This window comes from Rhineura floridana, chromosome 21 (genome assembly GCF_030035675.1).
Source record: "Rhineura floridana isolate rRhiFlo1 chromosome 21, rRhiFlo1.hap2, whole genome shotgun sequence".
In the NCBI taxonomy this organism is placed as follows: domain Eukaryota; kingdom Metazoa; phylum Chordata; class Lepidosauria; order Squamata; family Rhineuridae; genus Rhineura; species Rhineura floridana.
Window position 1 is genome coordinate 5,972,874 of NC_084500.1, and position 20,536 is coordinate 5,993,409.

The 20,536-nt window shown below is 47.2% G+C and overlaps 1 protein-coding gene across 7 annotated transcripts in view; it reads left to right on the forward strand.

Annotated features, from left to right (window-relative positions):
• The window catches only part of CLIP2 (CAP-Gly domain containing linker protein 2), a 107,492-nt gene extending 101,126 nt beyond the window's left edge, over window positions 1-6,366 (forward strand). For all 7 annotated transcript variants that reach the window (XM_061604900.1, XM_061604902.1, XM_061604903.1 and 4 more), the window contains one exon: window positions 132-6,366. In XM_061604900.1, coding sequence (XP_061460884.1) covers window positions 132-143 — 12 coding nt within the window. In that variant the 3' untranslated portion in view covers window positions 144-6,366. The remainder of the gene's footprint in view (window positions 1-131) is intronic.
• Window positions 6,367-20,536: the final 14,170 nt, after the last annotated feature.

Sequence of the window (20,536 nt, forward strand, 5' to 3'; positions counted from 1 at the left end):
GCAATGGTAAACCCCTTCTGAATACTGCTTACCATGAAAACCCTATTCATAGGGTCGCCATGAGTCGGGATCGACTTGAAGGCCGTCCATTTCCATTTTGTCATGGTCACGAGCTGTCCCCTTTCTTATAGGAGAAGCACTGATGAAGGAGAACGGATGGAGAAGACTTCTTTCGATGCTAGGACTGGCTCTGGAGAAGAGGCAGAACAAGCAATGCCCCCCCCACAAGCCCCCCTCTCGGCTTAAGCGCCACCTAAAATTATTTCCAGTATTCCTGCTCTATGAACAGTTCTGGGTTCATAGCGCATGTTCGCAGACGCAGACAGGATGGTCCTTCCTCAACGGTTCATATTTTGCAAGCCGGGTCTGGTTCCCCAAGAGAGCGGTGCAGCAGTTGTGTGTGTGTGGCTGAATTTCTCTGCCACTGTTTGCAGTGTTCAGTGACTGTTTTATTGGCATGTCTTGTGCCAGGTTTTTTTTGGGGGGGGGGGGAATGCCCTGTTGTGTTGGTTGGTAGGAACATCTCATTTTCCGTGGCCTGATGGGAGATGTCTGGAAATTCCCGAAACGCTCAAGCAGCGAAGGATTTGCCCTTGGTGGTTTAATCCCTCTGTCTGCATCCCCCTGAAGGGTGCTCTTCCTTTTCCGTCCAAACACTTGACAGGGCTGCAAAACAGCAGTGGCCAAGGGCTGACGACCATGGGGGACAACTCTATTCCAAGATGTCAACTGTGGAAGGCATTGGGTAAGGCAATCTCCCTTACCTGCAAAAAAAAAAAAAAAAAAAGACTCCAGAATGTGCTTATAATATGGGATCTAAATGTGGAGGCAGACCTTTCTCTAAACTTATTTTAGCTTTGGTAACTGTCGAGTTGTTTGGTAATTTGGAATTTATGAAAAAGGAGGTGTATGTTTGCTGGGGCCTGTGTAGTTCATGCCTCTTGTCTGTTTGGAGGTCTCTCTACCTGAGTTGGGAGGGACTGATGCAGTTACAAATGCAGCAAAGACGGTCCAGATCTTCTGCTTCTTACTCTCTGTCTTTTGGTGAATTCGTCCTGTTTGCTTTTGAAGGCCTGGAGCATTTTTCCAGTGGCCAGAGGGAGACTTTATACCGTTCATTTTTCTAACACAAGCCCAGTTCATACACTCAGTGGAATCGAGAAATAAAACTCTCTCTTTTTTTTTGTCCAGACCTGTACTGGTCTTTTGGCAGCATGGTTTGAGAGTTCAGCTGCCTCAAACAAATAACCATTATATCTCCTTGCATGTAGAAAGCTAGCAAGGCAGAAAGGTTCAACCTTATCTTTTCCCTGCCATGCTGGCTTCCCCCCCCCTCCAATATGTAATGAGCCTTTTCATGGGGCCTCATTGTGATGTAGATTGTAGAACTGGGGTAGGGAATTTGTGGCCCTCCAGATATTGTTGGACTACAACTCCCATCATCCGGGACCATTGGCCATGCTGGCTAGGGCTGATGGGTGTTGGAGTCCAGTGGCCTATGAAAGGCCACAAGTTGTCCATACGTGCAGTAGAGGTACAGTCTAGATACAGCCTTACCAACTTGATTCCCTGCATGTATAAATTGGACTGCAGAGATTAATCTCCAAATGGGAATGTGTGTGTGTGTGTGGTTTTTTTCTCACACATGAATGTTGGGGTGAGTGTTGTTGTGTGTTGTTTTTCCTTCCCATTAGCAGTACACTGACATGAGCATTTGTGGCCACATGCACATGATCAAACTTTGGCATCATAATATGAGATTTGCACAGATTTCATGCAATTTGTGAATGAGCGGGGGAACCAAGCTAGGAAGCCATAGTTTCCCATTGCATCTGAACCAGGAAACGATGGCTAGTGGCTTCCAAACAAGCCAGAATGCCAAACGATCTTTTAAAATTGGCTTCCAGATCCTGGGTTGCTTGGAAGCCATTAAACCTAGTTTCCTGGATCAGATATAACGATCCCTTGTGACAGTCCCTTGCACCAAGGGGGTGAAGCTCATGTGTGTCTCAGCTTATTTAGCAGATATTAGATTGCCTGAATGTGAACCGTATGCATTTTGTGTTACAAAATACCTCTTTTTCCCCCTCACAGATTTATCTCAGTATTAGAAACATCAACTTAGGAAGCAATGACAAATAGAGAGAATGTCTGGGCTTAAGCCAAGAAAAGGCCTCTGAGTCAGAATTGCCTTTGTCCTCTGAGGGTGACTTGAATTCAGAACCTACTGGCTCTAAAAACGTATGTGGGTGAACGTTCCCTCCTCTTTCCCATTGCTAGGAGCTTCTTGCGACTTTTTCAACCTAATAGCTCCTCTTCCTATCTGGGATCTGGAAAATCTGAGAGTCGCTATGAGTCAAAGCTGGTTTCCAATACTGTCGCTGCCACTCAACGCAAGAGTGATTTGCCACTGTTAACTTCTGTTGCGAGCCAAGGAAGCGAGAAGAGTTAGGGAATCAGATTGCTGTAGGACCATGCTGCGGCACGCCGGATGTTGTTAGACTCTTGACTCCCATCATCCCTAACCATTGATCATGCTGGCTGGAACTGATGGGAGTCAGAGCCCAATGACTTGTGGAGGGCTACCGAGCTGCCCCAAATTGATGTAGGACCAGTGCAAAGGAAGGTTTAGTCTACCAGTAGCTTAAGCGCCGATGTAGCTTAAAACACAATGGGATCAGCGACTCTAGCGTGGGAAGGGCGAAAGAATGGGTGTTCAAAAAAACGAATTTTTGAAAAGAATTCCAAAAAATGCAGAGCTTTCAATAGCAAATTTACAGGGTATCTCCGCCCCCTCCCCTGAGCGGATTACAAGCGGAGCTCAGATTCCAACAATGTTTTCACCCGGCTCTTACTTCAGGCATGGGGAACCTTTGGCCCTCCGGCTGTTGCTGAACTACAACTCCCATAAGCCCCAGCGAGCACCCGCAATGGCCAGGGCTGATTAGCTCAGCAACATCTGGAGGGCCAAAGGTTCCCTACGCCTGTCCTACTTAGTCAACACAGTCCCTGCCAAAAACAGCCGGCTTCCTTCTCCGCGTAGTTTTTTGCATTTCAAGCCAGTTCTTAATTTATTTTCATTTTTAAGTTATGTCATTACCAGGTACGTTGCTAATTGCTAGAACATCTTCAGATTGTGTGTGTGTGATTCATTTATATACAGCCAAATGATGCCTCCAACAGTTCCTTTGATCTTTGCAGGGAAATGTGCCTTGTTGCACCTCACATTCTGGGCCTTGCATACAATACAGCGTTAAGTAAGCCTCCCATCAGCGCAAGCATTTCTGCTGGTGCAATGGGGCTTCTCCCCTCTCCTCCCCCTGCATGCACTCCACACCCACCCCAAATCTGCTCTGGCAATTTGGGGCAAGCCTCAGAACAAATTTAGGGGCAACACAGGGAGGAAAGTCCCACTGTGCAAGCATAAATCCTTGCACTGAGAAAATGCTTGCTTACCACTGCATTGGATGCAAGTCTGGACCTCCAGAGCTCCTCTCTTGACCTCTAAGAGAAGTCCATAGGCCAACGCAAGGTCAGAGTTTCAGAATGCTGCACGGCTCCGCATGCACAGCTATCTCCAACTCAGTCTGGAATGCAGATGTGGCCTTTATGCTATTCCGCCTCTTTCCTTGAGAAGGGGTGCTTAAAGGGTCAACTGGACTCAGTTTTCTCTACATTAGTTGCCTCCTAGGCATCTTGTCTACCCTGGAAGTCTGGTGATGGGAGCACAAGACTCTAGGTCAGGTGTGGGGAACCGTTGACCCTCTGGATGTTGCTGAACTGCGACTCCCATCAGCCCCAGCAAGTATGGCCAACTGCTAGGGATGATGGGAATTGTAGTTCAGCAACGTCTAGAGGGCCAAAGGTTCCCCACACCTTCTGTAGTTAGAGAAGCAGTTTCTGGGAGTCTTGACTGACATGGTCTGGGTCTAGCTGGGGGGTGAAGAACCTGTGGTCCCGAATGGGCTGCTGGACTACAAATCCCATCCTCCCTAACATTTGGCCATGTTGGCTGGGGATGATGGGAGTTGTAGTCTTACAACATCTGGAGGGTTGCAGGTTCCCCTCCCCTGGTCTAGCCTGCTCATTGGCCCTCACTCCCAGTTCTTCTCATACACTTCATCTAGGTCAAAGCTAGAGCTGTCGCCCGAGGTGGAGGTTATGACACTGAGTCTGCTTCACATAATTTTGATCTCCTTTGATGATCTTGGTGAGGAAGGCTTTGGGGGGAGTGCAGTGGAATAACTTTCCCATGTGTTTCCATGGTAAAAGCAAGGGTAGGCAATATGGTGCTCTCCAGACAGTGTTGGACCCTATCTCCGACCAGACCAGCCAGCAAGGCCAATGCTCAAGAATGATGGGAGTTGTAGTCTGGAGGGCACCACATTGGCTATATCCCAAAATATAAACTTTGCCAATATCTACAGTATTAGGAAGAATAAGGGAGGGATATGTGAAGGAACCAAGCACATTCTGTTTCCTTCCTGTAATTTTTGACATATTCTTACCCAAACTTTGCACAACTTGATGTGAGCTAGAGCAGCCTTCTCCAACCTGGTGCCCTCGAGATGTCGTTGGATGCCCAGCTCCCATCAGCCCCCGCCAGATGGGGAATGCTGCGCTAGAAGATGGCTCAAATGTTACCGCTTTCTGGGTTTGCTACAGAAGGACACATGGACATTCTTGCTTTCTGAAAAATAACAAAGATTTTGGGAGATAAGAAATGGATCATGCTGCTGGGCAAGCGAAGGAAGCAGAGAGTAAGCTGGTGCCTATGAGGACCGCTGAGAAAACACCGCCGTGAACGCCACGTCGACTTTCACTCCTTTTTCTCTTACGTTTCGTTTTGATGAATTACGTCTGTTTATGGATGGACAGAAGTGATTCTTCTCTATCACCTCTTAGTTTTCTATCTATGTCATTTCGCTAGGCTTTTGAACAGATTTATCCACAGGCCCTATTTGGGACGCAAATGCCAAAGACGGCGAATGCTCCCCATCAAAATGCTGAGGGCCTCATTCCCCTCAGGTTTACCAGTATGTTAAAGGAGCGTCCCCACGCTGTTCCTTCTTTTCACTGTTCCTGAGGTGAAATGGGATTATCTGCCGTGTTCCTTTTTTCATTAATCCACTCCTGTTTCTCTTTATTTTTCTAGAATTGGTGGTAGAATTTATCCACTGTGGCTATAACACAGGTATCCAGATGTTGCTGAACGATGACTCCCATCATCTCTGGCCATTGTCCACACTGACTGGGGCTGATGGCTGTTGGGTGTCTGACAGCATCTGGAGGGCTAAAGGTTCCCCTTCTCTGCCCTAGATTATTGTCCCCTCCCCAAAGGGATTTTCATATATAGTGCCAGTATAATGGTCAAACTGCTCATCTGTCACACCTCTTTATGACCAGGGGCCTCAATAAATCTATAAAGGGAGGTATGCTTAATTTATTTTTCCAGCCATTATGCCATTTTTGCAGGAGAAAGTGTAAGGATTGTCAGGTGCAAGAATTAAAATTTAAGGCCGTTCAGAGTGGGTGGGCAAGGGGACGCACAGCCATACTTGCCGAGTCTCTAGAAGGCCAAAGTGGTTTCTCCAGAAGGATCAAGAGAACTTTGTCAACCAGGCTTCACCAACTAGGCTTCTACCTTCTAGATGTTTTGGCTAATGGGGGTTGCCGTCCGAAACATCTGGAAGGCACAAGGTTGGCAAAGGCACTTATTTTTTTAAAAAGACACTCGGCAGCAATACAACGTGTGTGTTGTCTCCTCGAGGTGCAGTGGTTACACTTCTTAAGGCCAAATAACGTTAGGGCATAGATGGTAAAGAGATGGCCTCAACTAAGGATGGTCATAATGGTCCTTTTTTTCTCCTTTGAGGCTGCCAAGTAAACATATACATGTTGTCAACTTCACACCAAGACAAACCACGGTACCCAAGCGAGTCTTAATGGAAAGCTTTCTAGCAATTCAGCACTTAATCTTGTATGGATCTATTAATGAATTCACTAAACGAACAAGGCCAACTTCGTGGCCTCTCGGGCAGGGTCTGAATCAAGCTGATACTAGATGTAAAAATGAAATGAAATATGGATAACCTTTTACCCATGTGGTATGTATTCCAATTTTGTAGTTTTAGTCACTTTTTTGGCTATCGAATTTTGTTAGATCAAGAAAATCAGTTTGACAGCTAATGTCCTATTTTGTTATTGGCTTAATTTTGTCCTTTTTCTCTCTGTACAAAAGCTTGACAGATGGGCGCCGATTAAGTGTACCTACGTCTACAGATTATGTATTCATGTATCGCAGGCCCTCCAACAGGCTTGCTACAGTGTGATGAGCTCATACTAAACCAATAAAACTTGTGGCGGAAGAGAAGCACTCACCTTTTCTCTCTGGTCCCTCCTGTAAGATGATTCAGAACTGGAAAGAGTTGCAAAGACGTTAAAGATGTGCTAAAATTTTGAAATCTGTTAAATTAAAAAAAAAAGTAAGTGGCCAGTTTTGGTTATGATAATCCTGATGCTTTAAGAGAAAGGAGATGAAAATTCACATCGCTGCTCTTTTCCTGGCCCATTTCTGCACCTTTCCAACTTTCCATATGCTCCTATCCCCTTTTCCTCTCACCCGGGAGAACCATCTCTCTGCCTTGACCTGTATCCCTTTCCAAATTCCCATCTTTCCCTCTGATGTGAGGTGGTGGAAGGAAGGGCAATTCTCCAAAACTCCCAGGGCTTCCAAACTGCCAGTATTTTGCGGGAGAAATTCAAGCACGTATTGGAACTTTAGGTTTGCACAGTTAAAGTGTTCTGTCGTCGATTTAAAGTGCTCTGCAGGAATGGGAATTGCTTTGGCTCCATGGGCCACACGCTTATCAAGATCAACCTCACGGCCCAAATTTGACAGGTGTGTGGGCCTCCCTGTGTCCCCAGCCACCCACCCAAGTGCAAGAAAGAAGCCTGCATTTTACAGGCTTTCTTGGACTGTGCATGCCTGTTCCCTGAGCGGAACTTTAGCCCCGCTTGTCAGCGGGTGAGCAGCGGGCGCCTAAATCGTGCTGCATTGGTCGCAGGGGCTTCTTGGGAACAGGCGCCTGCAGCCAATGCAGAATTGAACCCCACCCTCCCGCCGATCAGTTGGCATCACAAGTGATGTCGTCTGATTGACAGGTGGGTGTGGTTTTGGGGGAAATGGCCTCATGGGCCAAATTGGACCCCCTGGTTCCTTGCCCCTGCCCTAGTGCAACAAATCCACTAAAAAAAGAGGACTTTTTGCTTTTTGGAAAGTGACACAGAAATGCATTAAAAAGGTGTGGAATGAATGAATGATTAACGGGAAGTTGTGTAGCCCCTGCGCAAGTGCATCAGGATGAGTGCAGGGCGAGTGTTCATTGTCATGGAACCGCCCCGTAAACACTCGGAATGAATGTTCAACGAAGGCCAGGCGCAGTCTGATTACCAGATACGCTTTGTGCTGGTAAATCAGGATGAATGCTAAATAAACAGGAGGAGCTTTAAGTCCTGCGCAATGTGACAAATAGTCAAGGAAGCTTGGTTACGAAACTCAGCCCAGGAAGGTGTTTTCGCAGGTTAGATCCGTTAGCAGAGTGGCTGGAATAAAGCAGATGGAATCCAGAGAGAAACGAAACAGGTCATATGTACCTGATAACAAACTGAACAAGAATAGGGTATAACTTGAAGACAAATAAAACACAGAGGTTAGTCTTTCTTAGAGAGCTAGTGTGGCCTAGTGGTTAGAGTTCTGGACTACAATTTGGGAGACCAGGGTTCGAATCCCCACACAGCCATGAAGCTCACTGGGTGACCTTGGACCAGTCACTGCCTCTCAGCCTCAGAGGAAGGCAATGGTAAACCCACTCTGAATACCGCTTACCATGAAAACCTTATTCGCAGGGTCACATAAGTCAGGATCGACGTGAAGGCAGCCCATTTCATCTCAGTCTTTCTTAGGTCAGGCTTACACGGGGATAAAACTCCTTCAGAACCACTTTTCCCTTCACGGATCAAATCTTAGCAGTCTTCCTCACTGACAGAGAATCTCCAGCTAATCAGACTCTGCTGTCATCCAGACCAATAACACAATTAACCCTTAGGTGGCTGACAGAATGGTCCCTGCCGTTGTACTTCCAACAAGATCCATCTACTTAGGGATGGCCAAATCTGTCAATTTCACTTGTCTCGGTTTCTCCAGTCTTAAATTCAGGCTGCCACATGGCCAGGGTAATTTGCGAATCTTTTTTTTTAACCCCTTCATGAAACGCCGTCAGTATTTGAATGCCAATTTCTCCTAACAGCACGTTTCTCATTACACGTTTTGCACTTTTCGGTACTGTCGTGCATTTTTTTGTATGTTGCTTTTCACTAAGGTATGCATTTGCAAGCACGCTTTCCCCTAATATAATGCATTTCCCCAACATTGTTTGGTTGAAGAACTGCCGCGCAAGCCGCTTGAGAAGCATAGCTGTGTTTCCATTTGCAGATTGGTATGAGAAGTGCAAAGGAGGCAGTTATTTGTCAAACCCAAATGTAATGTCTCCCTTAGCCCTAGTCCTAGTCTGGCACTCTACCCATTGCACCATACTGCCTCTGTTAGTATGTTGCTTTTTAAAAATATTTCTCCTGCTTCTGGGAGATCAGTGAGGTGTGTTCGGCCCACACTTATCCTGTGAGGTAAACTGGGTGCAGAGAAAGTAACTTGCTGAAAGATATCTGGTGTGTGTCATACCTGAGCAAAAAAAAAAAGGGGGGGGAGACTGGAGCCACCACCACTCTGCCCCTCCAAGCACACCCTCTCTTGCCATTCCACCACACGATCGAGGCGTCAGCCCTTGAAGCTGCTAGGAGGAATTGGCCTGGGGGGGAGGTGTCCAAGCAGCTGGGCTCCGGTGCTTTGGGATCCCTGGACCCCTATGGCCATGCTTCTGCCACACCAAGCCTTGCAGATGGAACTGTGGCTACATACATACCATGTATTGAAAGCACATCAAAAGCAAATCCTCTCCTCCCCCCCCCCAAAAAAATAGCCCTTGGAACTGTAGTTTGTTAAGGGTGCTGGGAGTGGTAGCTCTGTGAGGGAGAAAGTACAGCTCCTGGGATTTGGGGGTAGAGATGGGCTGCAGGCACCACTTGACCAGCTGACCGCTCAAGCATTTGACCAGCTGACCCCCAGGGACCAATCCAGCTTCAGCAGGCCCAGCGTTATGGTGCACCCTCCTGTCTTACCATAAGAGGACTCTACCAGCTTCATCTTCTGCCCAATAAACCAGCCCGCCTTGGAGTTTGCTTCCTGGGTTTTCTCCTGATTTGTCTGCCACTGACAGTTTTGCTTCTGAGCCTCTCCCAGGCCAGGCTACTGGCCCATCTAGGCCCCTGGGAGGCGGAGAGTCTTCCACATCACCTGTGGGCATGCCCTTGGGGATTGACCCTGGGATCTTCTGTGTGGAAAGCAGGTGCTCTGCTGCTGAGCTGTGGGCCCTTGCCATCAACCTGGCCCCGCTGAACCGGCAGTTGGTCATCTGGATCCGGACACGGGGCCGCTCGTGGTGGTTCAAAACATCTGGAGGATGCTGGGCAAGGAGACAGCTGCCCGAAAGGATTTGCGTTCACTGATTAGGTTTGAAAGCTGGATTCGGGTTTTGGAGAGACCTCAGGCAAGCCCTTTTCAATGGCCTCTCCTCTCTCCATGTCTCCATCTTCCCACTGTTTCCTTCTCACCTGCGGGCAGTGGCACCTGATCCTGATTTCCATGTTAGGGCACCAGCCTCAGTCTGCCCTCAACCAGCCCTCACTTGCCCTGCCTCCTTACTTGCATCCAGGCCAGTGACGGCACCGCCTCTCAGCTTCCTCCATCTCACAGTTGCCCTTACTTTGCAGAAAGGAGGAAGTGGACGAAACTAGAATTACTTGGCTCTGCCTGCCATTGGCTCTGGTTCCGCCACCTGTGGGGGCTTCCTGCTTCCCGCTCTACCAGTTCCTTATTTGTTTGCACTCCTCTGACCCAGAGGGAAAGGCAGAGTGAGTGACTGAGCAGTTGGCAACAGAAGAACACCAGCAGGAGATTCTTGGTGGCAATGGGTCCCTGGCAGCGCTGGGGGTCTTGGCATGTGCCCAGCCAAAGAGATGAAGACCCTCAAGGTGCCGGACCAACATACAGCAGAGAGTTGGGAATGAGAAATTTTTATTGCAGCCCACCGTGTTTTGGGTGTTGGCACAACCCTTTCGTCAAGAGCAATCTGCCAAAGTATATATACTAACAGCATTAAAATCAATTACATTCTAAAATTCCAAAATATGAAAAGAACTACATGCATATATCTGCTCAAAGTAAATAAAACCGCACTCTGTGTGATGCTGGCCAAATATTACCTTGATCTTAACTTCCGGGTCCACCTTGAGCAGGGAGGGCAGGGCAGGGCAGTCGACATCCCTCGCCAGATCCGTCTCTTGCAGAGTGCTGTTGTGTTTACTTTGAGCAGATATGTGTATGTAGTTCTTTTCATATTTTAGAATGTAATTGATTTTTTGTTATGTGCCTCCAAGTCAATTACGACTTATGGCGACCCTATGAATCAGGGACCTCCAAGAGCGTCTGTCATGAACCATCCTATTCAGATCTTGTAAGTTCAGGTCTGTGGTTTCCTTTATGGAATCAATCCGTCTCTTGTTTGGCTCTACTCCCTTCTGTTTTCCCCAACTTTACTGTATTTTCTAGTGAATCATGTCTTCTCACTATGTGTCCAAAGAATGATAACCTCAGTTTCATCATTTTAGCTTCTAGGGATAGTTCTGGTTTAATTTAATAATAATAATAATAAAATTTTATTTAGCAGACGCCCATCTGTCCGACTGAACGGACACTCTGGGCGACTTACAATATAAAATACAATATAAAATACAATCTACTCATATACATAATCATCACATTATTAATATCATAACATCTCATCTGAAGACCATCTTACATTAATATGTAAAACCTAACCCACCCCAGAGATCCCATAGGCCTGCCTGAAGAGCCAGGTCTTCAAGGCTCGGCGAAAAGTCAGTAGGGAGGGGGCATGCCGAAGGTCAAAGGGAAGTAAGTTCCAGAGGGTGGGGGCCACGATCGAAAAAGCCCTCTCCCTGGTCCGCACCAACCTAGCTGTCTTAGTCGGTGGGACCGAGAGAAGGTCCTGTGAGGCTGATCTTGTTTGGCGGCATATTTGGTGATACTGGAGGCGCTCCTTCAGATAAACTGGGCCGGAACCGTATAGAGTTTTAAAGGTTAAAACCAACACCTTGAATTGGGCCCGGTATACAACTGGCAACCAGTGTAATTCAATCAACACTGGGGTGATATGATCGCGGCAGCGGGTCTGCTTTATTAAGCGTGCCACCGCGTTTTGTACCAGCTGGAGTTTCCGGACCGTCTTCAAGGGTAACCCCACGTAGAGTGCATTACAGTAGTCTAATCGAGAGGAGATCAGGGCATGTATCACTCGTGGGAGCAGATGTATGGGAAGATAGGGTCGCAGCCTCTGTACTAGATGAAGTTGGTACCAAGCTGCCCGGCTCACTGCAGAAACCTGAGCCTCCATAGACAGCTGGGAGTCCAAAATGACCCCGAGACTGCGGACCTGGTCCTTCAGAGGCAAACTCACCCCATTAAGTATCAGGTCAAAATCACACAACCTTCCCTTGTCCCCCACTAGTAATACCTCAGTCTTATCGGGGTTCAGCTTCAGCCTGTTCTCTCCCATCCATCCACTTACGGACTCCAGGCATTTGGACAAGGTATCCACAGCCAACTCTGGTGAAGATTTAAATGAGAGATAGAGCTGCGTGTCATCCGCATATTGGTGACACTACAGCCAAAAACTCCTGATGATGGCTCCCAGCGGTTTCATATAAATGTTAAATAGCATGGGAGAGAGGATAGAACCCTGTGGCACACCACAGTTGAGGGGCCAAGGGTCTGAAACCTCATCCCCCAACACTACCCGTTGATATCTACCGGAGAGATAGGAACGGAACCACTGTAAAACAGTGCCTCCAATTCCCAGTCCCTCCAGGCGACTCAACATGATACCGTGGTCGACGGTATCGAAAGCCGCTGAGAGGTCCAGGAGGACGAGGAAGGTATGTTCTCCCCTATCCAACGCCCTACTCATATCATCCACCAGAGCGACCAAGGCTGTTTCAGTTCCGTGTCAGTCCTGAAGCCCGACTGGAAAGAATCTAAATAATCTGCTTCCTCCAAGTGTGTCTGTAGCTGCTTTGCCACCACACGCTCAATTACCTTGCCCAAGAACGGTAAATTGGAGACTGGGCGAAAGTTGTTTAAATCTTGGGGATCCAAGGAGGGCTTTTTCAGAATAGGTCTTATCACTGCCTCCTTGAGGGGCAATGGCATTACACCCTCCTCCAAGGATGCATTTACCATTGCCTTGATCCCATTGCCCAGTCTCTGTTTACAGCTCATAACGAGCCATGAAGGGCAAGGATCAAGTAAGCAAGTGGTTGGTTTTACAGTAGAGAGCACCTTATCCACTTCATCAGAGAGAAGAGGCTGAAACCGATCCCAGCAGACCGGATTGCAACTGGCCGCCTCTGGACCTCTACTTGTAACCACGACGTACGGAATCTTGTCCTTTGAGTGCTCGATTTTATCGGCAAAGTGTTTAACAAATGTGTCACAGGAGGCTTTTGATTGTTCCATAGTTTCCTGTGCTACTGGACCGACCAGGCTTCGGACCACTTGGAACAACCTCCTGGGACAGCACTCTGCCGACGCAATAGAGGCAGCAAAGAATTGCCTCTTTGCTGCCTTTGTTGCCCGCTGGTAGGCCGCTATTGCCGCTCTAACCAGTGTCCGATCACCTTCAGTGCACGATTTCCGCCATCGGCGCTCTAGTCGTCTCACTTCCTGCCTCAGACTGCGTAACCGTGGTGTATACCAGGGTGCAGTCTGAGTTCTATTCAGGAGAAGAGGACGTTTCGGTGCCACCCAGTCTATTGCCCTAGTGATCTCCCTATTCCACTCCATCACCACGGCTTCGACCGGGTGGCCTTCAGTTAGCTCCAGATCACCCAGTGCATTTAGGAATCCAATAGGCTCCATCATGCGTCTGGGGCGGACCATCCTAATAGGCCCTTGTCCCCTGCGGAGGGTGTGCGGCACAGAGAGATCCAATTTCACCAGGTAGTGATCTGACCATGACACAGGGCTAGAAGAAACAGTCCCCATCTTCAGATCACTTCCCTTCTCTCCTGCGACAAATACAAGGTCAATGGTATGGCCGGCTACATGGGTGGGACCCATATTACTTAGGTGCAGTTCCCATGAAGTCATGGTTTCAATGAAATCCTGAGGGGCTCCAGTGAGAATGGCCTCGGCATGCACGTTGAAATCCCCCAAAACCAATAAGTTCGGGGTAAACAACCGTACAGCCGCGACCATCTCGAGCACCTCGGCCAGGGAGTCTGCCGTGCAGCCGGGTGGGCGGTACATCAGCAGAATTCCTAAACTGCCCTTTGGTCCCAACCTCCAGTACATACAATCAACAAACTTGTTCTAACACCCAATCATTTGTCTTTTTTGCAGTCCATGGTATGCACAAAGCTCTCCTCCAGCACCACATTTCAAATGAGTTGATTTTTCTCCTATCCGCTTTTTTCACTGTCCAACTTTCACATCCATACATAGAGATTGGGAATACCATGGTTTGAATGATCCTGACTTTAGTGTTCAGTGATACATCTTTGCATTTGAGGACCTTTTCTAGTTTTAGTGGGGTTAGTATATATACTTTTGCAGATTGCCCTTGACAAAGGGTTGTGCCAGCACCCAAAACGTGTTGGGCTGTAATAAAAGTTTATCATTTCCAACTCACTGCTGTATGTTGGTCTGGCACCTTGAGGGTCTTCCTCTCTTTAGCTGGAGCGTTTTGCTTATGTGCCCGACCCTACCAACTCCCAGTGCCCTGGTGAGATCTGTGGCAGATGCAGCATCTTTGACCAACATAGGCACCGGCTGCAGCTCCTCATGCACAGAGAACTTGGCCATTTGAAGCTAGCAACGTACAGACTGGGCTCCTGCAATGCATTGTACGGGGGACTGCCTGTGAAGATGACCTGGCAGAGTCAACTGGTCGAAAACCTAACAGCTGGATCGCTGAGCAGAGCCAGCTGCACAGAACCCATTTCCTAAAAACACAGGAGCTGAGTAAACTATTGGATGGTCTCTTTCCAAACACACCCGCTCTTTGAATATCTTGCACAGGGCACCAAAATTCCCTAAATCTGTCTCCGAGTCCAAGCCACAGCCTGCTTTTGATGCTAATCTTGCTCTAATCTGCCACAAGGTGGTGTTGGGATCCTTGCTGCAATAGATAAAATCCACATCATCTGGATCAATTCACCTTTTTCAGAATCCGCCTATGCTTTTTTTATTGCCTTGCCTACCAGTGTGGTGTAGTGGTTAAGAGTGATGGACATCGACCTGGGAGACCAGGGTTCGATTTCCGACATAGCCATGAAGCTCACTGGGTGACTTTGGGCCAGTCGCTGCCTCTCCGCCTCAGAGGAAGGCAATGGTAAAAACCCCTCTGAATACCGCTTACCATGAAAGCCCTGTTCATAGGGTCACCATGAGTCCGGATCGACTTGAAGGTCGTCCATTTCCATTTTCACTGATGTCTGGCCATTAATTGAAGGGGTGTGTGCCTGTGTCCGTCCCTGCCCATTGCTCCAGAGCATTCTTGTTTTACTTCCATATTTATTTATTTTACTCCATTGATATCCCACCCTTCCTCCTGAAGGGGCCCAGGGCCTGGATTAAACAGCTTTTCCCTTGGCAGATAGAATGTCTGTGAACATTCTTCTGTGGGAAAAGAGCCCAGCCTGGATATGCAGATTTCCATTACAGATTGCTAGAAGACATACTCCAAGTTTCAGAGAAAGCCAGGCACAGACTGCAAAGTTGCTTGAAAAAAAGAAAGGAAAAATATGCATATGTTGTTTGATCTAATCAGTCAGTCAAATGCAAATTAAACTGGGGCGGTGACTCAGTTCTGCACCAGTCTAAGCACCATCTGGAGACCCCGCATCCATGTTTGGGTGTCTGGTGTCTGTCTGTCTGTGTGTGTAGGGGGGCGGGGACAAGATTTCTTTATTGACATTTCTATATCTCCCCATAACTCATGCTTACGGGCTGCTGAACAATTCAGTTTGAAAAGCCATGGGTGGTATTCAATGTTAGTCCTACTCAGAGCAGACCCTTTGAAGTTAATAGGCACGACTAACTGAGGTTCATTCATTTCAATAAGGGGAGGGCATTCTATAATCAGGGTGCGGCTGCGGGTTAGTGCAGACCGCCAAGTTGCTGGCCTGCCTTGTTCGGTATGATCCAAACCGGCTTTCACCAACCTGTAGCTGTCCAGATGTTGCGGCCTCATCATCCCCAGTTGCAGCCGGTGCCCATCAGGAGTGGTGGGGTGGAAGGCAGGGCGCCCAACAGCAGGTGGAGGCAGAGCCAATGACAGGCAGAATCAACTCATTCTAGTTTTCTCCCAATCTTCCTCCTTGCTGAGTCCTACAGGGTCCTCCCACAGGCATCTGGTTGGCCTAGGGTTGCCAGGTTCAAGGCCTGAGACTTATCCTGTATCTTTTGGAGAAGAGAAAGTCAGCCAAGTGCAGGTGTTCTTGCAACCCTGTAATGGGAAAAACCACAAGGTGGAATTCTCCCTTCACCCTGCACAAATTTTAAAGACACAGAAGGCCTCTTGGAGGCTGGGGCTGGCAACCAAAATATCTTCTGTATCTTTAAAAGTTGTGCAGGGGGGAGGGAGAATTCCCCCTTGTGGTTTTCCCCATTACAGGGTTACAAGAACACCTGCACTTGGCTGACTTTCTCTTCTCCTAAAGATATGGCATCAGTCTCAGGCCTTGAACCTAGCAACCCTAGGTTGGCCACTGTGAGAACAGGACGGCAGACTAGATGGGCCATTGGCCTAGTCTACCAGGCTCTTCTTATGTTCTTAGCACTGATATGAAGGAGGAGGAAATTTATAGGAAGTGCCACCCCTTGGGCTGGTTTGTAAGTAAGAAGGCAGGCAGGTGTGGGCTGGCTGAGGGCAAACTGATTTTAGTGGGGCGGTGCCCGGGTTGACCCCCTGACGGGACCTTTTCAGTGGTGGCTGCCCATTTGTGGAATGCCCTCCCTGGTGAGGTGCATCTGTCTCTCCATAATTATTGATTTTTAGGAGGAATTCAAAAACATTCCTGTTTACCCAGGCATTGGATGGCAGAAGGAGACTGTTCCTGGAAATCCCAAGATGGAAGAAGGTTTTTATTGTGACTGTTTTTAGAGTGTTTTTAAGAATGTTTTAGCCATAACTAAATTATGTTTGGGTTTTTGGTATAATTTTTCTGCATTTTTAGTTGTTTAATAATGTTTTAATTGTTTGGATGTTTACATGTTGTGAACCGCCCAGAGAGCTTCGGCTATGGAGCGGTATAAAAATCTAATTAATTAATTAATTAATTAATGTTTTTAGAATCGTTTAAACTTTATTTTTAAAGGAAACACTAATTTCCTTGCAAAGAACCTAAAAGTGGATTAGGAATCAGCCTTTCTGGAACTATAACGAGATGTGGTGTGTCATTAGGAAGTACATCAGATTCCCCTCCCTCGATATTAGATGGGGGGATTTTTTTAATTAGGACCACAATGCACAGGGAAGTTGAACCTAATTCTTTTACTGGGGATTTGAACCCAGGTCTCTAGGCTTGTGGGAGGAAGGGTGGGATATAAGTTTAATAAATAAACAGTCCATCACTCTAACCACAACCCAACACTAGCTTTTGTGGATCAGAGGTGGAGCTCCAAGAAAGCGAGTCTCAAAGCAGCAGAGCCAAAGAGATTCCTAAGGAAGCTTCAGACAACCCCAGGGCTGCAAGGCGAGTAAGGAAGGGCTGGACCTCAGTGGTAGAACCTCTGCTTTGCATGTAGAAGGGCCCAGGTCCAATCTTTGGCATCTCCACAAAGTCTGGGAGAGTCTCCTGCCTGAAACCCTTGAGAGCAGCTGCCAGTCCGTGTAGGCAACACTGAGCTAGATGGACCAACGGTCTGACTCTCTCTAAGGCAGCTTCCTATTTTTGTCGGGGGATCCATGGCTCGGTAGTAGAGCATCTGTTTTGCATGCGGAAGGTCCCAGGTTCAGCCTTCAGGCAGGGCTGGGAGAGGGGCCACTGGCTGAAGCCAAGGACAGCCGCTGCCAGTCAGTGTCGACAATACTGAGCTAGATGGGCCAAAGATCTGGCAGTTTCCTATGTTCCCCTGTGAGATGAATCATATAATCCGTGGGACACAAATGGCCTGGGTCATCTCTTCTGCAAGCTCCATCGAAAGGAACAGGTTTGTGTAAATAAGATTGCAGAGGAGAGCACTCTGTGGTGGAATGTGCCCTGTGCGCATGCGTGCATGTGCAGGACTGCCATTTTGAACTGTCTGCCTCCCTAGGCACCAAAACCATCTCTATGTGGACCAGGTTATTTCCATTTTCCTAACGTCACCTTGCTGCGTTTTTTGCCACAGTGAAGGGGTAATGCTTTCCTTCCGGCGCCAGGTCAAAACCTTCCTATTCTCTGAAGCATTTTAAGTTACATTGATCTAGTTTTAATAATGTTTATTGTATTGTTGATTGTATTTTAATATTATTTTGTTATTCATTGTATTTTTATACTATTTTATGTTCACCGCCCAGAGAGCTATTGCTAGTCGGGCGGTATATATAAATTTAATAAATAATAAATAATAATAAATAAAATAATAATGCGGGCACTGTAATTCCCTCATTGCATTCCATTCTTAATGTAACGCAACCTCTCTCACACACACCCATTTTGTTTTTTTTAAAAACATATTTACAAAGCTTTCGTTCTGAGCCAAAGCCAGAGAAAGGCTTTGGGGTGCCTGAGATGCTGTCAAACTTTGCTAGAAGAAGAATATGGCTCTTGCATTTAAACGTTTTGAAGTATTAATTAAAAAGAATTATGCAAAGGATGAAGCATCTGAGGCGTGCCTTTGAATCTCAATAAGGCATCGGGGCTACAAATAGCCAGGGGAGCTGTGAATATAGATAGCAGGAGGACGGGAAGGGGTGTGTGTGTGTGGAGGAAAACAAGGAAAGCAATCCGTCTTGGAAGAGGCTCCTGATAGATGGAGGAGGATCCCAGAGAAACATTATTGGCAACTTTTGGTACTATCTGTTAAGGGTGTGAGAGGTTCAAAGCCTGAACTCGGAAAAGGTTAGAATCATTGAACAGCAGAGTTGGAAGGGGCCTGTAAGGCCACTGAGTCCACCCCAATCCTCAATGCAGAAATCCCTCTTAAAGCATACCTGGTCCAGCTGCCTCTTAACAGCCTCCAGTGTTGGACAGCCCACCACCTTCCTAGGTCATTGGTTTCATTGATATTCAGTTGCAATCTGGCTCCCTGTAACTTGAGCCCATTATTCCATGTCCTGCACTTTGGGATGATTGAGAAGAGATCCTGGCCCTCCTCTGTGTGACCGCCTTTCAAGGACTTGAAGAGTGCTCTCATATCTCCCCCTTAGTCTTCTCTTCTCAAGGCTAAACATACCCAGTACTTTCAGCCTCTCCTCATAGGGCTATTGTCCTCCTTTGAAGCTTTTCCAATCCTTCTTAAAGTGTGCTGTCCAAGGACCACAGTTTGGGAACCTCTGATGTAGAGTTAGGGGTGAACAGTAAAGTGGCCAAGTTTGCTGATGCCACTAAATTGTTCAGGGCGATAAAAGTAACAAAGGATTGCAAGATGCACCAAATGGATCTCTTCAAAACTGGGTGAATGGACATTACATTCAAATTATTGATTTTTTTTTTATCAGATCACCTCCCTGGTAGACTGTGGGAATGCTGTGGACATAATATATCTCGACTTCAGCAAAGCTTTTGACAAAGTGCTCCATGGTATTCTGATTAGCAAGCTAGCTGAATGTGGGCTGGATGGAACAACTATCAGGTGGATCCACAGTTGGCTACAGAATCGTACTCAATGGAGCTTAGAATCATAGAATCATAGAGTTGGAAGGGGTCTTGTAGGCCATCGAGTCCAACCCCCTGCTCACAGCAGGAAACCCACAGCTAGAGCATCTCCCGCAGATAGCTGTCCAGCCTCTGCTTGAAGACATCCAGCGAAGGGGATCCCACCACCTCCCTAGGCAGTCGGTTCCATTGCCGAACTGCCCTTACTGTCAAGAAGTTCCTTCTAATGTCCAATCTGAATTTACGCTCCTGCAACTTAAAACCATTAGACCTAGTCCTACCCTCTGGGGCAGCAGAGAACAAATCTGTACCCTCCTCTATGTGACAGCCCTTCAGGTACTTAAAGAGTGCAATCATGTCACCCCCCAGCCTTCTCTTCACCAGACTGAACATGCCAAGTTCCTTCAACCTTTCCTCATAAGACTTGTTCTCCATACCGGCTATCATCCTCATCGCCCTCTTCTGGACCCGCTCTAACTTGTCTATATCTTTCTTAAAATGAGGCACCCAGAACTGAACGCAGTATTCCAGCACATTGGTATTATCAATGGTTCCTTCTCAAACTGGGTGGAGGTAATGAGTGGTGTACTGCAGGGCTTGGTCTTGGGTTCAGTGCTCTTCAACATTTTTATTAATGACGTGGATGAAGAGGTGCAGGGAATGCTTATCAAATTTGCAGATGATAGAAAATTGGGAGGGATAGCTAATACCCTGGAGGACAGAAACCCTGGAGGGCTAATACCCTGGAGGACAGAAACAAAATTCAGAGGGATCTTGATAGGCTGGAGCATTAGGCTGGAGCATTAGGCTGGAGCATTAGGCTGGAGCATTAGGCTGGAGCATTAGGCTGGAAACAACAGAATGAAATTTATTAGGGATAAGTGCAAAGTTCTACACCAAGGAAAAAGAAACCAAATGCACACTTATAAAATGGAAGAGACTTGGCTCAGCAATACTACTTGTGAGAAGGATCTTGGGATCGCAAGCTGAATATGAGCCAAAAGTGTGATGTGGCTGCAAAAGATGCAAATGTTATTTTGGGTTGCATTAACAGAAGTATAGTTTCCAAATCATGTGAAGTATTAGTTTCCCTCTATTTGACACCGGCTAGGCTTCACCTTGAGTACTGCGTCCAGTTCTGGACAACACACTTTAAGAAGGATCAGGCAAACTGGAACAGGTTCAGAGGAGGGCAATGAGGATGATCAGGGGACTGGAAACAAAGTCTTATGAGGAACGACTGAAAGAACTGGGCATGTTTAGCCTTGAGAAGGGAAGATATCATAGCACTCTTCAAGTCCTTGAAAGGTTGCCACACAGAGGAGGGCCGGGATCGATTGTCGCAGAGTGCAGGACACTGAATAATAGACTCAAGTTACAGGGAGCCAGATTGTGGCTGAACATCAGGAAAAACTTCCTGTTAGAGCGGTACGACAATGGAAGCAATGACCTAGGAAGGTGGTGGGCTCTCCGACAC